The sequence below is a fragment of the Lepus europaeus genome, chromosome 21, assembly GCF_033115175.1.
Source record: "Lepus europaeus isolate LE1 chromosome 21, mLepTim1.pri, whole genome shotgun sequence".
Lineage (NCBI taxonomy): Eukaryota > Metazoa > Chordata > Mammalia > Lagomorpha > Leporidae > Lepus > Lepus europaeus.
This window is the reverse complement of record NC_084847.1, coordinates 12393457-12417959: the sequence shown is the minus strand read 5'-3', so window position 1 is coordinate 12417959 and position 24503 is coordinate 12393457. Positions and strand designations below refer to the sequence as shown.

Here is a 24503-nt window from a genome sequence, read left to right as displayed (position 1 = left end):
AAGTGTGGGGTAGCGGGGACTCTAACCAGCACTCCAATATGGGAAGGTGGTGTCCGAAGTGGTGGCCTAACGAACTGCTACACAATGCCCCTCATCCCTCAATTACATGTAAGAAACCCGAGTTCAGGACTGGATTCTGTCACTGCCTCCCTGTGCAAACTTGAGCAGGTTAGGTTATTCTCATGTTCCTGAATCTCAGCTCCTCATCGGTAAACCTGTGAGATAAATGCTGAGTCACCGTAGGCACAAATACACAGCAGGGCATGTGGTATCTTTCTGATATTGAGGAGTTCCTTAAAACTCTCTGTGCCTCAGTTTCTTTCTCAGCACACAGAATAAGAGCCCCTATCTCAAAGGACTTGTGATTGACACGCTGATGGGTAAAGTTAAAGTATCGAAGTCCATCAGTTTCATTAAGTGCTATTCCTCGTGTTGAGGGCGCTCCCTCCCACAAGCTCTCACAGACCTATTTCTGAGAAGCATGAAGATTTTGTTTTAAATGGCCTTCTTTTGGTCACATCTAAGAGGAGGGCAAACACACAGCGCCGGCCCCCGCCCAGGTTTTCTATTTCACACCCCCACCTGGCTCTAGCATCCTAACTATCCAAGTGGGAGTTGTCTTTATTTCTGGTATGAAGCTGTTTCTTCCCCTCCCAGAGCTGATGCGATGATATTTAGGAGACAAAGGCGTTCATAAGGAAGAATGGACGCAGCCCAGTTTTGCATTTATTCAGACAAATAATATTTGACTATAGGAATGTCCTTTCCCTGAAGCGTGGGATAGAAGTGAAAACAGGTCATGTCAGAGAGGGATGGTGCATGTGATAATAAGGGTCTGTAGAGGAGGGTCACAAAGCAGGGTGTGATCAGTTCTAGACTGGACAGCAGGGTCAGGAGGTGTCACGGGACCAATGCCCCGGAAGTTGAGTCCTGAAGGCAGCACTCCCAGCAGGGGGCAGGGGCACTCGGGCAGCAAGGAGAGCAAGGTGAGAGAGGACAGCCTAGAAACCGAGTGAGGTCCGTGCAGCTGGCAGCCAGCTCAGACAGGGGATGGGGCAAAGGCTAAGGCTGCAGGAGCAGGCAATGGCTCAGATTGCGGAGGACTGCGTCCAGCCGGCTAAGCAGCCAGAGCTGATCCCGTGGAAGGTAAAGGGCTACTGCAGGGATCGCAAGAAGGAAGTGGCTTCTGCTTCAAGTGCTCACTGGCTGCAGAGCAGAGAATGGCTGGGGAGGGGTGAGCCTGGAGAAGGAATGCAATCATAGCAGTGCAGCTAAGAGACGACAGGGGCTTAGCAAAGGTCAAGGTCAACAGGGCTGAAGAAAGCAGGTGGATTGAAGAGAGCCTTCGAAGGAGGATTCTGATACAATGAGGAAGGAAAATGAGAGTAATATGTCCAGCCCCTCACAGGAAGAGGCCGGAGGAGAGGAAGGAGGGGAGGAGAGCTGATGAAGTGAGTTAGGTTGGTGGAACCTGCCCTCTGGGGTGCCCTTTCCAAATTCCCCAGCTCCTCCTTTCTCCCCACCCCTCACACTCACCTGGTCGTAGCCGATCTCCTAGGAGACCGAGAGTGGACATGACACTTCTCTTGGCTAAGCTTCCGTTTCCACTTGTAAAATGAAGGGACTCAGCTCCCTGGGGTCACGCCCACCTCTCTCCTCCCAGCTGCACTGGGTTCTCCCTTCTTGGAACCCTGCAGCAGCGTCTGTCTCATTCTTCTGTTTCTTAGCTTTGCCCGCTGGAATCTGCCCGTCCTGTTTTCCCAGGTAGACGCTCAGCTCCTGGTGGGCATAGCTATTGGTATCCTGGTGCAGAGGGGATGGCAGGGGGAGGTTAGGACCCTTTGGCATCTCTTTCAGGTCTGTTCCTACCATCCCACCTCCCTTGGAATGTACTATGAGGAGTTCCAAAAAGTGCACAGAAAATATGTATTATGAAAATACCATGCATGGATTTCTTTTTTTAAATTTTTACTTAATGAATGCATTTTTACATAGATACAACTTTAGGAATATAGTGGTTCTTTCCCCCATATACCTTCCCTCCAGCTCCCATCCCACCTCCCTCTCCCTCTCCTATCTCCTTCATTATGGTTCATTTTTAGTATGAGTTTGTATACAGAGGACCAACCCCATGTTAATCATAGACTTCAACAATTTGCACTCACACACACACACACGCACACACACACAACATACAGAGGACAGTTTGGGGAAAGAATTTGCAGTCAATTATCGTATTACAATTCATTAGGGACAGAGGTCCTACCTGGGGAGCAAGTGCACAGTGACTACTCTTGTTCCTCTAATAATTAACACTCTTTTTTTTTTATGATGTCAGTGATCATCCGAGGCTCTTGCCATGGCATGCATGGATTTCAAAAACTTTTGCACCAGAAGAAACTTGGCCTTTGATTCCATTGTCCATGAACTTTTTGGAGGATCCTTGTGATATGAACCCTCCAACCAGGAAGCAGCACCATTTCTTTGACACGTGCCCTGTCAGGTGAGCCTCATTTGCTACTGTGCTAGCTAGTCCCACCCACCTGGCCTCCGACAAGGGGACCAGAGCAGCACTCTGTCCTGAGCAGCCAAGTCAGGTCCCCGGATGCAATTTGGATGTGAGACAGCAGGACGCTAATCGGTCTCTATTGGCCGCTGATTACAAAGTGATATGAAGCTGGGGTGCCCCCCCCCTTTTTTTGACAGGCAGAGTGGACAGTGAGAGAGAGAGAGAGAGAGAGAGAGAGAAAGATCTTCCTTTTTGCCGTTGGTTCACCCCCCAGTGGCCGCTGTGGCCGGCGCATGGGATGCCCTTTTGTAACCTAGGAATGCATGAATGAGCAGGGAAAGCCGGCTTCAGTGAGAGAAATGAAGGAAACACAGAGAAGCCCAGGTGAAAGACGGTGAGGCCCTGGGAAGTGGGAGGGCGAATGGACATTGGTTTCTTGTGGTTTTACAGATCCCACCCCCACCTGTGTGCACGCAGGACGCGTCTCCTTTCCTTGGACCCTGTGCTCCTGCCCCCTTGCTGTGAGTCCTCCTTCCACCGAGTTAGCTGGAGTGGGTTTTCCTTTCTTGCCTCTGAACAAAGCAACACATGGGCACGTTGCCTCTCAGCAAATAAGCAGGCCCAACCCCCAGGGGTGGGGTCAGGGCCCCTGACATTTTCTGTGGGGGGCAGTGGGGAGAGTCCTAGTGTGTAGCTGTGGGGGGGAGGAGCGTTCTCTGTCTGGGGCACCTTTGTGCAGTGCTTTGTGAGAGCTCACTGGAGGGCTCCTGAAGGCGCTGTGGCCCATCTCCCAGGCTGTGCCGCATTCCCACAGCGCGGTCAGAGCATTCGTGACTGCCAGGACCCAGATTAACCCTGCGGAGCAGTCACACCACACGCACCTCACAGCGAGAGGCGTTTTGTGGCGACGAGGGTGCGTCAGCATCAAACCAAGCAGTTTCTCCAACGTGCAGACCCCAAGGGTAGGAGTTCGTGTCATTTAGGGCAAGTCACAGCGTGCCTGCAGGAGGGTGGGGACAGGGCAGCGGTGGGGACCAGCCATCCCTGGAGCACAGAAGTGTCCCCTTCCCATGTGGCCATGGCCACTGTTGAGCCCGAGACAGAAACACACCAGAGGCGGCAGTGAACACAAGGGTCAATCTGTTTAATTGATCAGCAATCAGGACAGCAGGTGCTTGAGAAGCAGTGGAGGGAGGCGCCCCTTTCATGCGCTCGCCCGCCCCCTCCAACGAGAGGACATCTCTTCCCTGGGGTTCCAAAAGGCTGCAGCCACAGGGGCGCCTAGCGAGCCCGCTTTCACGGTCTCAGTCATGAACAAGAAGGCCAGGCCAGGCCAGGCAGACGCCCCTCCTTCCCCCCCCCCCCCCCCACCAGGACAGAAAGAGCAGCACAAAGGCAGTAAGGGTGTGAAAGGTGAACACTCTCCTCTTTCCCCAGACCTAGCTAGGGCTGGAGTCTGTTCATTCTAAGACTGTTTGCACGATTTGGAAAGCGAGACAGAAGCGCTGAAGGATGAGGCGAAGCTATTGCCAGGGGGAAGAACGTGAACTTCAAGGCCACATGTCCAGCTGAGCGCTCAGAACAGCCAAGCCAGGACGACAGGCAGGAGGACCACGGGCCAGGCCACCAGGAACCCTGAAACACAAGAGACACGCCTGTCAAGAGCTGGGCTTTGAACTCTTTATCTTTCCTACACAGAGATGGCAAAGGCAGAACGTGTCTTGTGTCTTGGAGTCATGTGGGAGCAGCCAAGCTACCTAATTGTCAAGTGCTTCTTTTTGCATTTTCTTCTGGGCACATAGAAGGCAATTTTTCTCAGCCTCCTTTGCAGGTAGGGGGACCATGTGACTGAATCTGGCCGATAAAATACAGTAGAAGTTATCTAGGCCATTTCTAGGTCTGCTGTATTGAATATCCTACACAATCCTGCGGGATCTCTCAAGAACCTTCTAGGAGACCAGATGCCAAGAATCCACGACAGGACCCACAGGGATTGTGGACTGGCCAGAAATTACTAGATGCTACAAGGAGCCTGAGTTCCTACAGACTGCCTCTGAAGCCTGACCACTTAACTTAGCATCTGAGCTCTATACCACGCTGGGCAGTCCCATGCAAGTTACTCAACCTCTCTGTGCTCAAGTTTCCCTGCGTGCAAAATAGAAATATTAATAGCATCTCTGACCTCACTGGATTTTTAAGGTTGAAGTGGATGAATTCACATCAAGCATTCAAAACAGTGTCTAGCCCGTGGGAAACACCAACGTCAATGTTGGTTTTGGAAGTTAGAGTCTAAGGTACTGGGGGGCTGGGACCATATTTCTCTGCGTGTCATTGTATCTTAGTGTTCATAATGGGCAACCTAGAACCATGTGTACCCTCTCCCCTCACACCACCAAATGCTAACACCCTTCCATGCCCCAAGTTTCAAAGTAACTTGCCGATGTCCTAGAAGTCGGGGGAGAAATATCATGATTTCAGAAATAAGGGTTCAAGGTAGGTTGATTGGTTGTGAGAGATGAAAACCACAAGTGCCCTCTTGTGGCGGTCTGCTCCCTCAACATCTTGTGGCTACACCAACAGCTCGTGGTGATCTGCTGTGTCCTCTCAGGAGTCCCAATCCACCACCCATCCTAGAGATCAGTCAATTCGGCAAACTCCACTGAGAAGCCACCCTACCCCAAGCATTGCACGACACCAAAAGACTGGCAGAAAGGAACAAGTCGTGAGCTTCCTGACTTCTGACTTCAAGCTGCTTTGTTCCCTGAGCTCCAAGCATGCTCTCCGATACACATTACTCAGTATTGTCTGAATGTTAACATGAAGCACAGAAAGGCCATCTTGGGCTTGTTGGGAAAATTTTTCAGCTGCTGTCTAGGCAGGGAACTGGGTGTGGAAAGAACTTGTTTATGTTGGTTTATCAATATAGGTCATTTAAGGGAGTGGCAAAATCTCAATGCATGCACTTGTCCAAAATATATTTCTTCAATTTGTTTTCCTGTTGAACTCCAAGCTATTTGTCAAAACTCTAGCCCAATGCTGCTGATTAAATTGTCCTCAGACCTCATCCAGTGCAATTAGTTAGTCTGCCTTGTATCCCCTCTGTACTATATATTTGCTTGTCATTTACTTGCTTATGTGCTGGTTCCTGTTTGTGCAATGAACTATTGTTCCCTCTGCCTACAGAGCTCATTCTCCTGGTAACTACCCACCCACCTTCTTTTTCCCATTTGGTTCAAACATCACTTCTCTGGCAGTGTTTCTGACCACTTATCCGTCTGCTAAGAAAGGCATCAAATGATGGCTAGCCACATGGCTGGCTAGAGAGTTCATTTCCCAGCTTCTTTTGCAGCCGGGCATGGCCACGTGACTAAGCACTGGCCAATGAGGTGCAAGTGGGGGTGTAAGGTACCAGCTTCTGGGAATGTTCGTTAGCATTCATTGACTTCCATGTTCCCCCAGTCCTGCTGCCTATATATGAAGGCTGGAGCGCTGGGTGCCACCTTGAACCATACAGATGATGATCATGTCTTAAGTATGGTAGAGGATTGAGCTGGAAGGAGCCAGGCTCTTTGATGACGTCATAGTTCCACCCTTAGACAAGCCTTAGACTGCTTGTCTCCAGACTTTACATGTGTGAAAATAAACTTCTATACTATTTAAGGCATTGTGACTTGTGCCAGTTACTTTATATCATACTGCCTTCTTTTATTTGTAGATTACCTTTTGGGGTTTTTTGTTTATTATTTATTTCCTGTACTGGAACATAGGGTACTTGGCCTGTCTTGTTCACCCTCCTCTCTCCAGTGCTAGAACAATGGCTGGCACACGGTGGACACTTGACAGGTGTTTTTGTTAAACGGCTGCCTTCTCTGGTAGGCAGCGAGCATCTTGGGTGCCAGTCTCAGATCTGACTCATTTCGGTCCTCAAAGTCCCTCCCAAAGGGCCTGAACAGAGGAGGGGTGGATACAGGCTCAGTGAATTGACTACCAGAAGGGGAGAGTATTGGGAGGGCTGTGGGAGAGGCGTGAGAAAGGATGTACCTGCAGTGCTGGGAGTTCCGCTCACGACAGGGAGAGCCTGGGCTCCTGTGAACAAGAGAAGGTGGTGAGGGTCTCCTCAGTCATGCCCTGGTGACCACAGCACGGTGGCCATAGCTGCTCTAAGTCCTCCTGGACCTGGGCGGCACAACCACTGACAATCCACATGGTGGAAGCATCACCTTTCTAGACACATTTTCTTGCATTTGAAACTTAATCCTCCCAACAAATTCATCCAACAGCATTCTCGCCCTTGCTTGACAGATGACAATACGGAGGCTCAGCAGTGTCAAGGCGTGTGCCAAGTTGACCTCGCAGTCAGTAGCAGAGCTGGGATTCATACTCTAGTCTTTCCGGTTCCAAAGAGGAAGTTCCTAACCACTGCCGCTGGTAGTTACCCTGTGACATCACCTGCTGAGGGCTTGATCAATGGACACAGAGTGGAGCCTTCTTACCAAACAGCCTCCGTTTACTTATCTGGACGTGGAGCGGTAGCCAGTGCTTACCTCCCTGGGCTGTGTGAGCCTTCAGAGTGGTCACTCACAGACACAAAGGTATTTGGCATGGTTCCAGGCACGAAGAACATGGTACTACTCCTACTACTATTAACATTATTGCATCTTAATTTCTTTAGGGCAAAAAAAAAAATTGCTTTCATTCTTTTGGGTTTCTTGGTTCCTCCACCCCAGTGGAAATAAAAGCCATAACAGGATTGTTAACCCAAGCATAGGAGGATAAAAATTTGAGGAGCAGTTGGAAAGCTTCCCCTAGTCTATACTGCAGAATACTGTAACTGAAAGCAAAGCTGCATTTAAATGGGAGTTAAGACTTACACTGCACCCAAAAGGGACTGAATTACAGGGAAACAAGGAGACCATGTGCTTTGGAATTGGAAGGAGCCAGGTTCAATCCTAATCCCAGCACTCCTGAGCTGGGTGATCTTGAGTGAGTCTTTGGGTCTTGTAAAATGGACACGGTCATTTGAGTCATTAAGTCGCATAAGTGAATCCATGGATGCAAGAGCTTAGCCTGATCCCTAGCAGAGGGAGGCCCACTACAAACAACTGCTATCGTTACCCCAAGATTCACCAGTGGGGGCCAGATGGAGGAGACAGAAAAGCCCTGAGTAGGTGGCCTGTGACCCCAGGCATTGTGGGTAACGGTTAGCGCTTGGCCAGCTGGGCTCACTTAGCCACTTACCTCGCAGAGTGCTGGGTCCCAAATGTTCCACCTGGGTCGAGCTGATGGCTGGTTTTTCACTGCGATATTGACTAGCTGGGCAAGTCTGCAGGGATGGAGAATTCTCATCAAATCAAAATTGAAATGCATTTAAAGGTAACCCTGGCCTAATTACTTGGCCCCATCTAGTATATGGCCCTAAATCTGATGCTGTGACTAGCTCAGGCTAAGGAATTCTCACTGATATGTCAAAAAAAAAAAAAAATGGGGGGGGGGAGGGGTTGAATTTTTTCTCCTTTACACTCTCTGCAGCTGTGTAATTTGGGGCCAACGACTTCTTTTCTTTATGATGATTAAATAGCACTAACCCAGGTGTGAAGGTTAGAATGAGGCATGACTGCCACACAAAGCCACAAAGTCAGCACTCAACAGTGACAACTATTCACATGCAGTGCCAAATGTGTGAAAGGCATGGGAATTGGATTTGATCATCTCTGGTTGTGTGTGACCCTTAGGCAAGGGGCTTCTATGAGCCTCTATTCCCTAATCTGTACAATGGAGTTGATCAAAAGAACCCATTTAAAGGGTTCTCACGGGGCCGGTGCGTAGTGAGTAAAGCCACTGCCTGCAGTGCCGGAATCCCAAATGGGGGTCAGTTTGTGTCGTGGCTGCTTCATTTCTGATCTAGCTCTCTGCTATGGCCTGGGAAAGCAGTAGAAGATGGCCCAAGTCCTTGGGCCCCTGCCTTCACATGGGAGACCTGGAAGAAGCTCCTGGCTCCTGGCTTCAGATCAGTACAGCTCGGCTGTTGTGGCCAACTGGGGAGTGAACCAGCGGATGGAAAACCTCTCTCTCTCCCTCTCTGCTTCTCCTTGTCTCTCTGTATAACTCTGACTTTCAAGTAAATAAATAAATCTTTTTATTTTTTTGACAGGCAGAGTGGACAGTGAGAGAGAGAGAGACAGAGAGAAAGGTCTTCCTTTTGCCATTGGTTCACCCTCCAATGGCGGTCACGGCCAGCGCACTGCGGCCGGCGCATCGTGCTGATCTGAAGCCAGGAGCCAGGTGCTTCTCCTGGCAGAAGATTAGCCTATTGAGCGGCAGCGCTGGCAATAAATCTTTTTTTTAAAAAAAGGGTTCTCATGAGTGTTAAATCAGATAAAGCCTGAGAGAGTTTCAGCCTGGTGCTTGACACAGAGGAAGCCAACTATTACTGCAATCATTTAAAATAGGGCTGGTCCCATGGAAACCAAGTGCATAGTTCACATATGCCCTGCCTTCCAGGGACACAATTGCCTCCAGATGGAATGTTAGAAGGCCTGAAGTCCATCTACTCATCCTCTCTCCCTCCCTCACATCCACCCACTCACTCACCCCCCCCACCCCATCCACACATCCAATCAACCATCCATCCACCCACTCACATGAGTCTTTCCAGCTCTTCATGCATCCATCCTCAGGCATTCTCCACCCACCCCCCTCATCTGGACATCCAATCAACCATCCATCCACCCACCTCGCATTCCAATAAATATATATGAAGAGTCTGTCAGGTACCAGGCCCCCTGCCAGACTCTGAATGGTTCAGTCCATAGAGGCACTCACTGGCTCACACGGTCCATCACAGAGTTCAGTCTCACAATGCAGGTAAACTAGGGGTGTACGGAGTGTGAACAACTGAAGTGAGAACCGGGCTTCTGAGGACACCCCACTCTTCTCTATGTGGACATAATGTTCTTGTTCACAGCTGTGAGGGTGACAAGAGCAAAGATGTAACCTCTAAAACAACAGAAAAATAAAAGAGCCCCCCAGGTGTCCTCCATCGTGACAACATGGAGTTTTTCTAGTCCTCTGTTTCCTCCAAGATGCAATCCATAGGGTCGATGGTACTGGAGAAACATGGAAACTACCTCTAGAATGAGGCAGGATGATGTTGAATTCTGGCCCAACCTGCTTTCCAACTAAGTGATCGTGGGCAGGTTATTTCATGTTCCTGAACCCCAATTTCCTTGTCTGCCAAGTGACACAGCAATACCCATCTCATGTGAGCACTTAATGAGGAGCACATGTCTATTACTTAGCACGTGCTTGATGCAATAGCTAAGCTCAATGATACATATTCACTAGCGTTGTTACTATGATTTGAATCACAATCTACAGATATGCACTTCCCTTTGTCATTTAATGAATTTCAATAATATTTTTTCTGATAATAATTTGTCCTTTTTCATGTTACTCACTGTTAGCATCTAATAGTCCATCACTACCTAACTGATCTCCCATATTTGAACAATGAACCTAATACCAAAGTAATCGAGAGTAATGAAGTACAGAATAGTTGTCATTTCTTTTCTTTTCCCACCTATTTTGTCTTAGTACTTTAGAATCTCAGATGTGAGATACCTGAGACAAGGGCATGGTTACCATAGGTAATATCAAATTATTTCCAAAAGAAGTGAACCAACTTACACAACTCCCAGGCATGACAGAGATGAACATTTCCCCCTAAACTGTTCAAACAAAAAAAATTAATAAATCCAGATACCCTTCTTCGATGAAGAAATAATGCCAATCATCGTCTCTGTCTGCAGTCGGGGTGGCATGGCAGCTCCACAACAGCAGGTAAGGATGGTCTCTTTCCACCAACTTGATGCTCACGTAGAGTATGGTGTCGACTGGCAGCTCAATCACATCCCCTACATAGGGATCCGTATAGTCCTCGTCTTTGAAGAGGGCCATGACGACACTGAATTCTTCTTTCCCAGTCACTCCTTCCCCTTCCACATAGATGGTTGTGGAACTGAGACAAGGAAACCACAAGAGTAGAAGCATCAGGCTTTGACCAGAGAGAACACTATAAGTCAAGCCCTGTGTACGAGCTTATGAAGCCAGAGGCACAAGTTTGCTCTCTCAGTTAGCTCCTCTATCATTCATTTAAACTGTGCGTTCACTGGCTTCCCAACAGTAAGCGTGACACACAGGAGAGTCTTCTGCAGGGCATCCACCAGTCCTCCCTGCATGACATAGCTCTGTCACCCAAGCGATGGTTAGTGCACTCCTGCATCTCCTCACCTAGAAGATGGGGCTTGGGACCAGTTCTGTGGTTTCACAATCTCCAGCAGCAGATCTCTCTCCCCCACCCCACAATCTTCAGTGAAATGCCAATCTTAACAAGAGAAGTGGGGTTGGCATTGTGGCATAGTGGGTACGCACCTGCGAGGCCTGTTTCCCATAGGGCTGCCTGTTTGTGTCCCAGCTGCTCCACTTCCTCTCCAGCTCACTCCTACTGGGATGGGCAAAGCAGAAGACGACGGCCCAAGTACCCGGACCCCTGTCACCCACATGGGAGATGCAGATGAAGCTCCTGGCTCCTGGCCTCGGCCTGGCCCAGCATTGGCTGTTGCATCCATCTGGGGGGTGAACCAGTAGATGGAAGATCTCTCTCCTTCTGTTCCTTGCTTGCTATAAGTTCGACTTTGGAGAAAAATAAACAAATCTTCAAAAAAAAAGACAAGATAAGTGCCTTTCCTTTTGATTTTTTAGGAACCATGGTTCCTAACAAAATACAGTCTGAACTAAAACATTCCTAGTCCTTCAGATCCTACCACTCTGTGAGCCTGGGAGATGATGAAGGAGTGAGAAGTCTCTCCAGATTTCTGGGTTTCTGGTGCCCCTGGAAGCCCCCTGGTGAGTCTAGAGAAGCTAAGGAACTGCTTCAGCGGGGCCCCAGTCTAAGCACAGAGCTATAGTGAAGAATATGAAAGCAGCCAGGAGAGCCAAGATGGCTGAATAGGGTATAGGCCACAACTTAGGCTGCTCTGGGACATGAAGACAACAAGGGAAGGATGACGTTCCCAGGGGCTGATGATGAAAAATTTCCACGAATTAGAAAAAAAAAAAAAGACTCCACGGGGCAAGAGGTTACAGCCAGCAGCCATCTTACCATGTGAAGGTGGGAAGAAGTTGCCGCATGCCCCCCCACTCAGTTTTATCTGAGACAGAATTCCTCAGTTACCCACTGGCTTACTTCAGCCTGGAGAGCTGACGAGGGTCTCAGCAACTGCTGGGCTCAGAGCAGAACAGCCACTTTGCTTCTTCCCCTCCCCCATTCTCACAGAGTGCCACACTCAGCAGCAAAAAGTCACACCGTGCGCCTCTGTCCCCCTACCAGCATCACAGTCAGAGCCAGGGCCACGCGAGGAACCAAGGACAGATCCCCTGTATCCCGCAGTTGTGGGAGTTTGAGAATTAGGCTCAGAGCTACACTCAGGCACTCTGCATGGGTAAGGGGAATTCACCTTAGCTTCTGGGGGCTAACACCAGAAGCAGCCCATAAAAATATCTGCTCCCACCCTGGGAGATCTGGATAATGACCACCATTACACCCTGCAACCTGGGGACTTCTTCCAGCTAAGCTGGACTACATGAATTGGATTTATCCTCTTTCCTAAAAGGACTTAAAATGCCTATAATTCCATACCCTGCAAAATATCTTTCAAAAATGAAGGTAAGGGGGCAGGTGTTGTGGCGCAGCAAGTTAAGCCACCACTGGGAAGCCCATATTGGACCAGGACTGTAACAATTCATTCTAAATTTCTCAGTGCCAACGGAATCTACCCAGTGGACACAGGGAAGAACCTACCTGCACTCGACCTCTCTGGACTCATACCTTCCAGAGTAAAATCTCCTGTGCACCTTGTGGTCACCCCATAGGACTGAACAGGGCCCAGTTCATGACCTGTAGGCTTAGGACCAGGGCTGTTGGTATTATAGCTACAGCACCAGTTGGACACTCTAGCAGGACCTGAGGAGGGGTCCATCCATATTACACAGTCCTAGAGCCACAGCAACTGGTGCCACAAGCCAGGACACTCAGGCTTGCCAATAGGACAAGAGGGAAGCCAACGCTGTCTCCCTCAGCACCAAGAGTAAGGTCCCGGCTATCACATTCACTTCTCTGTGCACCAAAGATACACATCCAGCGAAACCCATCTCAAAGCCTCACTTCTGTCCTCATGAACTGCAGCAGACAAGTCCACTATGTCACTTATAGACACAGATGAAAGAAATTGGCTGGTGCCACGGCTCAATAGGCTAATACTCCACCTGTGGCACTGGGACTCCGAGTTCTAGTCCCGGTTGGGGCACCGGAGTCTGTCCCGGTTGCCCCTCTTCCAGTCCAGCTCTCTGCTGTGGCCCATGAGTGCAGAGGAGGATGGCCAAAGTCCTTGGGCCCTGCACCCCATGGGAGACCAGGAGAAGCACCTGGCTCCTGGCTTCGGATCAACGCGGTGCGCCGGCCGCAGCGTGCCAGCCACGGCGGCCATTGGAGGGTGAACCAACAGTAAAGGAAGACCTTTCTCTCTCTCTCTCTCTCTCACTGTCTACTCTGCCTGTCAAAAAAAAAAAAAAAAAAAGATGAAAGAAATCACTCAGGGACTACACACCTGGGCTCACTTAGATCCAAAATCAAAGAAACAAGTCAAGTGATATCCTGCATTCCAGCTAAACCATCAACTCTTTTACAATAAAACCTACTTCATGAAGAAGGGACGAATATACCAGATGGGCAGATGTCAACATAGGAACACAGGAGTCATGAAGAAGCAAGGTAGCATGACACCTTCAAAAGAACACAATACTCCTCCAGAATCAGATCCTTAACTGAAGGGAATCTATTACATGACGATATATAGAAATCAAAATAATGCCTGTAAGGAAACTCAATGAGATGTATGAGAATTCAGATAGACAGATTAATGAAATGAGGAAATCAATGAGGGACATGAATGAAAATATTACCAAGGAAATAGAACTCATTAACAAGAACCACATGGAAATATTTGAGATGAAATCTTCATTGGTGAAATTAAAAAAGATTGAGAGCTTTAACAGCAGAATAGAGCAAGTGGAGGAAAGAATTTCTGACCTTGAGGACAAGAATTTTGAAATAACCCCATCGGACAAAATAAACAGAAAATAATTAAAAAGAATGGACAAAGTCTACACAAAATATAGGATATCATTAAACAACCAAATATGCATATTATAGGTTTTCCTGAATGAGAAGAAAAGGAAAAAGGCATTGAGAGCCTGCTAAATGAAATAATAGTTGGAAATTTCCCAGGTCTTGAAAGAGACATGGACATTCATATACAAGAAGCTCAAAGAACCCCAAGCAGATCAACCAGAAAAGGTCTTCTCTAAGGCATATTGTCGTCAGATTTCAAAAGTTAAAGAGTGGGGCTGGGCTGGCGCCGTGGCTCAACAGGCTAATCCTCCACCTTGCGGTGCCGGCACACTGGGTTCTATCCCGGTCGGGGCACCGGATTCTATTCCGGTTGCCCCTCTTCCAGGCCAGCTCTCTGCTGTGGCCCGGGAGTGCAGTGGAGGATGGCCCAAGTCCTTGGGCCCTGCACCCACATGGGAGACCAGGAGAAGCACCTGGCTCCTGGCTTCGGATCAGCGTGATGCGCCAGCCGCAGCAGCCATTGGAGAGTGAACCAACGGCAAAAAGGAAGACCTTTCTCTCTGTCTCTCTCTCTCTCTCACTATCCACTCTGCCTGTCAAAAAGAGAGAAAAAAAAAAAAAGAGTGGGGCTGGTGCTCTGGCATAGCAGGTAAAGCCACTGCCTGCAGTGCCGGCATCCCATTTGGGTGCCAGTTTGAGTCCTGGCTGCTCCACTTCTGATCCAGCTCTCTGCTATAGTCTGGGAAAGCAGAAGATGGCCCAAGTGCTTGGGCCCCTGCACCCGCATGGGAGACTTGGGGGAAGCTCCTGGTTCCTGGTTTAGGATTGGCTCAGCTCCGGCTATTGTGGTCATCTGGGGAGTGAACCAGCAAATGGAAGATTCATTCTCTCTCTCTCTCTCTCTCTCTCTCTCTCTCTCTCTCTCTGCCTCTCTGTTACTCTGCATTTCAAATAAATAAATCTTTTTGTAAAAAAGTTAAAGACAAGAAGATAATTCTAATTACAGTAAGAGAAAAGCATCAAGTTACATATTAAGGATACATATTGGATTAATAACAGACTTCTCAGTGGAAACTCTATAGGCTCAAAAGAGTGCAATGATATATTCAAGATCTTAAAAGAACAAAACATCCAACCAAGAATATTATATCTAGCTATCCTTTAAAAGTGAAGGAGAAATACTGTATTTTCCAGAGAAGCAAAAACAGAATTCACCAGTACCAGAAAAGCCTTACAAGAAATTCTGAAGGGCATCCTGCATTAGAAGTAAACATCATGGGGCCGTTGCTGTGGCGCAGCAGATTAAAGCCACTATGGGCACCAGTTCTAATCCCAGCAGCTCCTCTTCTAGTCCAGCTCTCTGCTGTGGCCTGGGATAGCAGTAGAAGATGGCCCAAGTCCTTAGGCCCTTGCACCTGCATGGGAGACCCGGAAGAAGCTCCTGGCTCCTGGCTTCAGATTAGCGCAGCTCTGGCCGTTGCAGCCATCTGGGGAGTGAACCAGCGGATGGAAGACCTCTCTGTCTCTACCTCTCTCTATAACTTTGTCTTTCAAATTAATAAAATAAATCTTAAAAAAAAGAAATAAACATCATGAAAATGCATGACACCACCAAACTTATGAACAGAGTAGGTGGAGTAATTATCCAATCAACAAAATGACAGGTCTTACTTCTTATCTTTCAATACTAACCTTGAATGTAAATGGATTAAATTCACCAACCAAAAGACTTAGGTTGGCTGAATGGACAAAAACCCATGACCACACTATATGCTGCCTACAAGAAACTCACTTCACTCACAAAGACACACACAGACTGAAAGTGAAGGATTGGAAAAAGATACACCAGGCTAATGGAAACTAAAAGCAAGCAGGCATAGCTATCCTGATATCAGATAAAACAGACTTTAAGTCAAAAACTCTAAAAAGAGATTAAAAAGGACATCTTATTTTGATAAAAGGTTCAATTCAGCAAGAAGATGTAACAATCATAAATATATATGCACATAACACAATATCACCCAGATATATACAGAAAATATTATTAGATCTAAAGGGATCCAATACAATAATAGTGGGTGAATTCAACACCCCACTCACATCAATGGACAGATCATCCAGACAAAAAATCAATGAAGATACATCAGAGTTGAAACACGATATTGAGCAAATGGACCTAAGAGACATTTACAGGACATTTCACCCAATAGCTACAGAACACACCTTCTCATCAGCACATGGAACATTTCTAGGATAGACCACATATTAGACCACAAATCAATCTCAGTAAATTTTAAAAGACTGACATCATACCATGTATCTTCTCAGACCATAAAGGAATAAAACTAGAAATCAACAACAAGAAGAACAATAGAACACTCATAAATACTTGGATATTAAGCAACATGCTATGGAATGATCAAAGGGTCATTGAAGAAATTAAAAAGGAAATCAAGGCTGGCGCCGTGGCTTAACAGGCTAATCCTCTGCCTTGCGGCGCCGGCACACCGGGTTCTAGTCCTGGTTGGGGCACCGGATTCTATCCCGGTTGCCCCTCTTCCAGGCCAGCTCTCTGCTATGGCCCAGGAAGGCAGTGGAGGATGGCCCAAGTCCTTGGGCCCTGCACCCGCATGGGAGACCAGGAGAAGCACCTGGCTCCTGGCTTTGGATCAGCGCGATGCGCTGGCCGCAGCGGCCATTGGAGGGTGAACCAACGGCAAAAAGGAAGACCTTTCTCTCTGTCTCTCTCTCTCTCACTATCCACTCTGCCTGCCAAAAAAAAAAAAAAAAAAAAGAAAGAAAGAAAGAAATCAAAAAACTTTCTGGAAATAAATGAAATGAAAACACAACATATCAAAACCTTTGAGATGCAGCAAAAGCAGTATTAAGAGGGAAGTCTATAGCATTATATACTTACATTTAAAAAAAAGTCTCAAACTAAAGATCTAATAATGCATCTTGAAGAATTAGATCAATAAGAACAAATCAAACTCAAAATCAGTAGGAGGTGAGGAACAATAAGGATCAGAGCAGAAATAAATGAAATTGAAACTAGGAAAAAATACAAAAGGTCGACAAAACAAAGAGTTGTTAGACTAGCCAATCTAACAAAGAAAAAAAGAGGAAAAACTCAAATAAATAAAATTAGAGACAGAAATGGAAACATTACAACTAACCCCACTAAAATACAAAGGATCATGAGAAACTATTGTGTAGAACTGTATGCTAACAAACTGAGAAAGCTCAGAGATGGATAAATTCATGGATTCTTATAATCTACCAAGATTAAATCAAGAAGATATGGGCAATCTAAACAGACCCATAAAAAGCAATGAGATTGAAGCAGTAATCAAAAGTCTTCCATCAAGGAAAAGTCTGGAACCTGATGATTTTATTACTGAATTCTACAAAACTTTCAAAGAGAAAGTAACTCTAATACTCTTCAAACTATTCCAAAAGATTGAACAAGGTGGGGCTGGCACTGTGTCATAGCAGGTAAAACCGCCACCTGCAGTGCCAGCATCCTCTATGGGCATGGGTTTGAGTCTTGACTGCTTCACTTCCAATGCAGATGTCTGGTGTGGCCTGGGAAAGCAGTAGAAGATGGCCCAGGTCCTAGGGGCCCTGCACCTGAGAGACCCAGAAGAAGCTCCTGGTTCCAGATCAGTGCAGTTCCAGCCATTGCGGCCGTCTGGGGAGTGAACCAACAGATGAAAGACCTCTCTCTCTTTGCCTCTACTTCTCTGTAACTCTGCCTTTCAAATAAATAGGGGCTGGTGCTGTGGCATAGTGGGTAAAGCCACTGCCTGCAGTGCCGGCATCCCATATGGGCGCCGGTTAGAGTCCTGGCTGCTCCACTTCCATCCTCAAGATGAATAAACCTGTTCTGTATTTGTATTCTCTAACACATTTATAAGCACTGTCATGTTGCTTCATTTCTTCATAACAATCATCTTTAATATCCACACAAAATATTATATGTGTGCATTGCTCATAATGAATAACTTCAACTAAGATCAACCAGTTCTTGTGGAACGAATAATTGAATGAGTGGAAGCACCCAAATGGTGTGGGTAGCATCACGCAGACATCATGAGCTGTGCTTCAAGTGCATGTAAGCAATGCCAAGGTTATGGATCAAGGATCAAGGATCAGAGCCATACCTTTCAATGGGCTTCAGAGCAATCGGGAGGCTGGCATTGATGTGAATTAAGTAGGTACACTGGAAGTTGATGATGAGGGTGGTGTCACTGTTGGTTAAATCGTTGACAAAGGAGAGAGTGTTTTTGTAGATGACACGGGTGTCATTTCCCTTTGGCATAAAAACAAAACCACATACATCTTACATGTCTATGTGTGGGTGTGCCTCACATGCAGAGCTGTCTGATCCCAGAGTCAATGTTCTCAACTGCGCAGCTGCCCTGCCCTCTGATCTCAAGGAGGTAAAGCGACCTCCTCCTCCCCGTGGCACTGACACTTTGTGGAAGGGGGAATGAGGACCCCAGAATTAATACTGGAACTATGAACGATTGACTCTCCAGAAGAGGCAGGAACCATCATATTCACTCCTCTGCATCTCTCTCCCACAATCATCATAACCATAAGGTACATTTATTAAGCTCGCATGGTAAACCTGTTCTAAGCTCTAAGTTCTAAGCACATGGACTAATCCTGGAGACCCAAGGAGGCTGTAACTTGCCCAAGATCTCACAGCAATTGTGTTGGGTCCCACCAGCCCAACTCCCCACCTCTGGCAGTCCAGGTGTGAAGGTCACTTACCTCCACAGTGAACCCACAGTCACTAGCCTGGAGAGGAACAGTCACATTTATCCAGTCACTATCCTCTTTTTGCTGAATGCTGCTGCAGTCCCGGTCTAGAAGGTAGCCAGTGACATTTTCCCCCAAACATAGACCTTCCAGCAAAGACTTTCTAGTACTCAATGTGATCTCGGTGACCCCACACTCCAGTTCTGGTTTCAGCTTCTCAATATCTGGAAAGCCAAGAGGAAGGTAGGTGGAATGGTCAGGGGTCTTGAAAAAGTAGGCAGAGTCACATTTCCTGGACTTTGGCAAAGCCACCATGCCTGCTGGGAGGCTGGGAGGATGGGAAAGCTCCTGGGACCCAGATGGAAGTCACACTCAGGCTGGCAATAGGTGAGGGTTCAAAGAGGGCCCTGGTCCAAGATTTCCAAGCATCCTATCTGTAGGTTCGGCTAAGATTTTCCTGTCTAGTTCTTCTGGGGTTAGGATCCTAGAGGGAGCAGGCTGCCCATGCCTTCCAGACTAGAATCAAAGGTAGACATGCACTAGCTTGTGAAGCCAACACATTGGATCTGGTTCTCAGCCATCTCATTCATTCAGCAAATACTTCTTGAGCATCTCCTATCCTCTAAGCACTGGGGACACAACAGTCATGAAACTAACAAAATCCTCACCCTTTTAGAGCTGACTGTCTAATAGGGGAGACAGGTAGTAAACAAGTAGAAATACAATTGTTATTGTATTCACGAATGCTCTGAGTATGTATCTACCAAGCACTTCTCCAGGTACTAGGTACAATCAACACAAAATTTAATGAAACACTGACTTGGCCCCTGAGGAGTCCTTGGGCTTGTATAAACATCAGCATAAAATAGCAACAATATATCACAATCCAATGTGATGAAGCTGCTGACAGAAGCATGTTCCAGGAGTAGGTATTAGGGGCAGCAACTAAGATACCACTTGGGACACATACATCCCATATTGGAGCTCCTGGGTTAAAGTCCCAGCTCCACTCTCCATTCTAGCTTCCTGCTAGTGCTCACTCCAGGAGATGGCAGGTGATGGGCACCGTGGGGCAGTGCACAAGTAGTTGGGTTCCTGCCATCCATGTGGGAGATCCAGATTGAGTTCCAGATTCCTGGACCAGCCTTGGCTGTTATGGGCATTTGGGAAATTAATCAGTACATGGGAGATATTCTCTGTCTCTCTCTCTCTGTCTCTCTCTCTGTCTCCATCCTCCCTCCTTCCCCCATTTCAAATCAATACAATTTTACAAAGAAGTATGTTCTAGGTGAGAAAAAGATTCACACTGGGCTGGGGCTTGACAGGAAGCTAGGAGTTTTGCAGGTGAATTAAGCAAATGAGGACATTCCTGGCTAAGAGAACAGCAAAGGCAAAAGTGTCGAAATGGAAAAGAATGGATGGTGAATTCGCAGAAGTACAACGTTCCAAGGTACAGGTACTCAGGTCAGGAGGAGTAGAGGTGGAGAGGTGCAGAAGCTCATGGGAGCCCAACCACAGAGGCAAGCAAGGGGGACCCACCATTCTGCAGGCCACTGAGGAAGCTGAGGATGCCCTTGGAGCCCCTCCAAGAACAGGGAGGGCACCCTCAAAGCCCAGTGTCTGGCTCTGAGATGGGCCTGCTCCCCAGAAAACAGCCCTGACCCCCCGGGGCCTCATCCATCCATTGAGCAGTCTCCAAGGGGAGCCGAGGCGCTTCCTACTCCACAGCCCCCAGCTGCTCCTTCCCATCATACCCACACCCCACGGTGCACACCACAGCCCAGCTTTCCAAGGGACTGCACTCCTCCAACTTCAATTCAAATGCCCCTGACTCTGGTCCATTCCTGGTCCTGACCCTCTGATGCTCTGCCCCTCCTGTTCTGCCCACCGCAGGTGGCAGCCATCAGCCCTGTGAGCCACTCACCAGAGTCGCTGAGGTTCCGTGTGCAGAAGCAGCCCCAGGCACCATCCCGATACTGGCATTCCTCTCCGGGGAGGCAGGTTTTCTCACAATGTTCTAGTAAATGGGGCATGGAAGCAGCAAATCAGGGTGCAGAACAAGATGGATCCAAGGCCCCCAGGTCCAACCCTCTCATGCCACCAGGACACAGGAGTCTTGCCAAGGTTGTATGACACTTGGTCGAAGGATCAAGCCTCCAACTCAGACTTCCTGACTCCCAGTCCAGCAGAGTGAGGGCCCCAGAGCTTCTGTCTAAACACTCGCTACAGGCAAGGCACTGTTGCAAGCTCTCTCCCTGAGTTAGCTCCTTGAGTCCTCATGGTCATGAGAGCCAGGACAGCACAGTGGTTAAATACATGGGGTCTGGGGCTAGAGTGCCTGGGTTCAAACCGCAGCTCTTCCTGCTCTGTGCCATTGGGAGAGCTCCCTAATCTCTCTGTGGCCCTGACCGCTCTTGGGGGTAATTAAATAGCACCTATCTCATGCAGCTGGTGAGAGGGTTAAATGAGCTTAGATTACCAGCAGGTGTATTGGGAGCACTGTGTCAGCTGTTATCTTTCTTATTAATTATTTCTCAGATCAGAAAACCAAAGGCTCACAGAGGTAAACTGAACTTCTTAATGGAACGAGGATCAGAACACACCTGGGGTCTTGACGGTATGCTACATACATTTATAGATGGGGAGGTTTCACCCTTGCATCAGAATGTCTGGCTTTACTTGAAAGGGTGAAAGGCCAGCCACCCTTGGGCTACATTCTCAGTGGAGAGTGGTGGGTGGGGGCTGCATCCCGGCTGTCCTGTGTGGTCTCCTCCCCTGCTCCCCCACACTCCTGTACCCTGGGCACCTTACAACTGTGTGGGGCCTCTGCCACTCACCTGAGCAGTATCTCAGATTGCAGGTGGGGGTGCCCTCCAGCTGGTACACGTAGTACCCACCCGGGCAGGCCTTCACCTGCACCACCAACTGCCAGAAACAGCAGTTCTCAGCCCAGTGGGCACAGGCAGTGCGATTGACAATGCCATCCTCGACGTTGGGGTGGTCCCCATACATCCACACGGGGGCGTCTGCTTGGCATCGGAACATAGGCACACAACTGATTGGCATCTGAACTCCTCCGCCACCCACAAAGCGATACCAGCCACTCAAGTCGTTGTCACATGCCACGTTTTTTTTGGTTCCTGCTTTGAACTCCGTGCTTCGGGTCGTGTCATTTATTTCTTCGTAATTCTCGCAGGGGTCAAAGCAGGCATCAGCCTCTGGGGTGCCAGGGTCTCCGCATGACAAGTACTGCACTGGGGAATGGATTTCGCGAGGGCTTCTGTTACCTGGAGAAGCAGCAGAGCGGGATTAGGGTTGCTGAGCAACCCCCCAGCCTCCATTATTTCCGTCTGTCTCCACACTCCACTTTGGATATGCTAAGGACCCTAGCCTGTTAAAATCACACAGATACTTTGCCACATCAGCCTTGCACAGGATTTCGCCTCTTGGTCATGGTTGACATTTTGGCTGGATCATCCTTTGTGGATGCCATCCTGTGCTTTGTAGGGTGTTTGGGAGAATCCCTGGTCCCTGCCCACTCGATGCCAGTCGTACCCCGCAGAGCATCTCCAAGTATCATCAAATGTCCCCCTGGAGAGCAAAATCACCTCCAATGGAGAAGCTCCTCTCCAACAGGACCATTGCTGGTTGGCGACCTTTCCTGTGTTGTTTGGATTTTGACATTTTCAGGGACCATGGTGGACGAAGCAGAGAAGTGAAGAGGGGAGACCACAGGCTGGACAGGCTGAGTTTACGCCTAGCACCACACCTGCTGGCCAGGTGACCATGGCAAGTGATTTCACTCTCTTGAAGCTCACCTGTAAAACCCCCCTGCGAGCTAATGGTTCCCAAAAACATTTCCCACACACTGGGTCATGTTTCCACACCTGCATCCACCTGGCTTCTTATCGACTCAATGTTTCTCGCAACAATTCCCTTCACAAAACCGTTTTATAAAAGGACTGATACCATTGATAACATAGATGTACTATTAATATTTTTCACATGCATGAAAATAGATATGTAATCACTAAAATGTTCCAGACCTTGCCAGGTACTCCCAGAATCAACTTGGGATACGTATGTCTCATCTTGGAGGTAAAGCCTAAAAGATCTGGTTGGTAGACTGTTGAATGAGAAAATGTATACAAAACACCAAGTGCAGCACCGATCCTAAGCTAGTTCTCTTTGCTTCCCATTGTCCAATAGTGTGAGTGCCTGAATGACTAGGTACACTCACAGGATGGCCTTCTTACCATTCAGGCCAGAGGGGCTTTTTAGGAAAAAGATTTGCAAGCCTTGCTCACGCCTGTATGAATGGAATGGCTCCGTTTGTGATTCTGGGATTATTTCCTGCACGCCCCCTGCTTTCCCATCAGAGGCCACTGACTCAGATTCCCAACCTACCCCCCTTCTGCAGGTTGAAATCTACATCCTGATCTTGAGCCTTTCTCCAAGTATCCAAGTTGCCCAATTCACGTGTCTTTGGGTGACACCACTAAATCTCACCCTCCCTTTTATGTAGATGAGCAAACTGACACAGATGATGGAGGGGGCTTTTGCCAAAAACAGGTGACTGAGTGATGGATGTCCTCCTCTGTCCCGCTCCGGGCTCTCTGCTCTTGCACGGAAAGGCATGGGAAGTCAAGTTCACCGGCTCCTGCTGCTCTTCCAGGGCCGTGGCCCATCTGGTTCTTTGAGAGACTGACTCCATTCCCTTTTCTTCATGCTTCCCTTTGCCCTGTCTCTGGGCCTTTGCTTTAGGCCCACTCATTCCTCTTACTGACCCGAACCAGCATCTCTGCACTTTCCTGCTCTCTGCCCCACATCTCCCTGGGCATCTGAGATCCTGGGTGAGCAGAAGACTCACCTTGCTGCAATGCACAGGCCAGGGTCAGGGTGCAGGAAGCCAAGGCCAACCACAGGAGGTCAGAGCCCACCATCTTTCCCCTCGGGTGCATCGTGCAGGTCACTCTGCAGCGTGCAGACTCTCCATGCACCTGCAGAAACAGAAAGCAAAGACTTCGGTAAGTTCAGGTGTTCATCTTTGCTGCCAAATAATAGAGAAACACACTTCAGTTCAGTATTTATGATACAACTCAACTTGTAGGCGACCCCTTCACACACATTATCTCATTTAAGGCTCTGATCCAACCTACAGGAAAAGAACTATTACTCCCATTCTATAGATAAGGCAGTTAAAACTCAGGGTATGCTAGTTCAAAAAATATTTAGTGAGCCCCTCATATGTGCAAGCAATGTGCTGGAAGCAAAATTGCTTGCTAATAACCACAGGCCCATGGTCTCAGAAAGGGATTGTTGGCTTTCTTCACTAAGAGCTTTATGAAGGCACTTGAAAATGCTCAAATAAAAAAGGAATTAAAAGATGTGTTGGCCGGCGCTGCAGCTCAATAGGCTAATCCCCCGCCTGCGGCACTGGCACCCCAGGTTCTAGTCCCGGTTGGGGCGCCGGATTCTGTCCCAGTTGCTCCTCTTCCAGTCCAGTTCTCTCCTGTGGTCCGGGAGTGCAGTGGAGGATGGCCCAGGTCCTTGGGCCCTGCACCCGCAGTGCGCTGGCCGCAGCGGCCATTGAGAGGTGAACCAACGGAAAAGAAAGACCTTTCTCTCTGTCTCTCTTTCTCTAACTCTGCCTGTCAAAAAAAAGATGCGTTTATTCTGGTGCAAAACAAATTTGAAATTCACTCAGAGTTCATTTCATGCTACTCATTTTCTATGACAATGTGGAAGACCCCTCCTACTGTTTCGAAGCAGATGTGACTTGTAGAAATGGAATGAAGTGATAAGAGCAGGAAAGGGGGATGAAGTTGACAGCAGGAAAACTGGACAAGCTTAGAGCTGGTATGTACTGTGGAATGTTCTAGAAGGGGCTGGCTCCTGCTCAGGTGGAGGAAGTGGCTCTGTGGAGACTGGATGGAGGAAGAGGACTGTTGTGCTAATAAATGCCCACAGGAACTAGTCCCAGCTGCCCTTTCTTAGTTTTAAGCATCAGATTCTGTTAAGAGCCCTAAAGCGTCCTTT

General features: G+C 48.1%; 1 protein-coding gene across 1 annotated transcript; it reads right to left on the bottom strand.

The window, feature by feature from the left end:
- Positions 1 to 6315: 6315 nt before the first annotated feature.
- LOC133751079 (pancreatic secretory granule membrane major glycoprotein GP2-like) lies at positions 6316 to 23407 on the bottom strand. The gene is made up of 9 exons (XM_062180961.1): positions 23335 to 23407; positions 21302 to 21751; positions 20389 to 20481; positions 18477 to 18688; positions 17861 to 18009; positions 10272 to 10526; positions 7748 to 7832; positions 7054 to 7175; positions 6316 to 6454 (listed from the first exon to the last, which is right to left on the bottom strand). Exons 1-9 carry the CDS (start codon positions 23405 to 23407, stop codon positions 6316 to 6318), a joined length of 1578 nt encoding a protein of 525 aa, XP_062036945.1.
- Positions 23408 to 24503: the final 1096 nt, after the last annotated feature.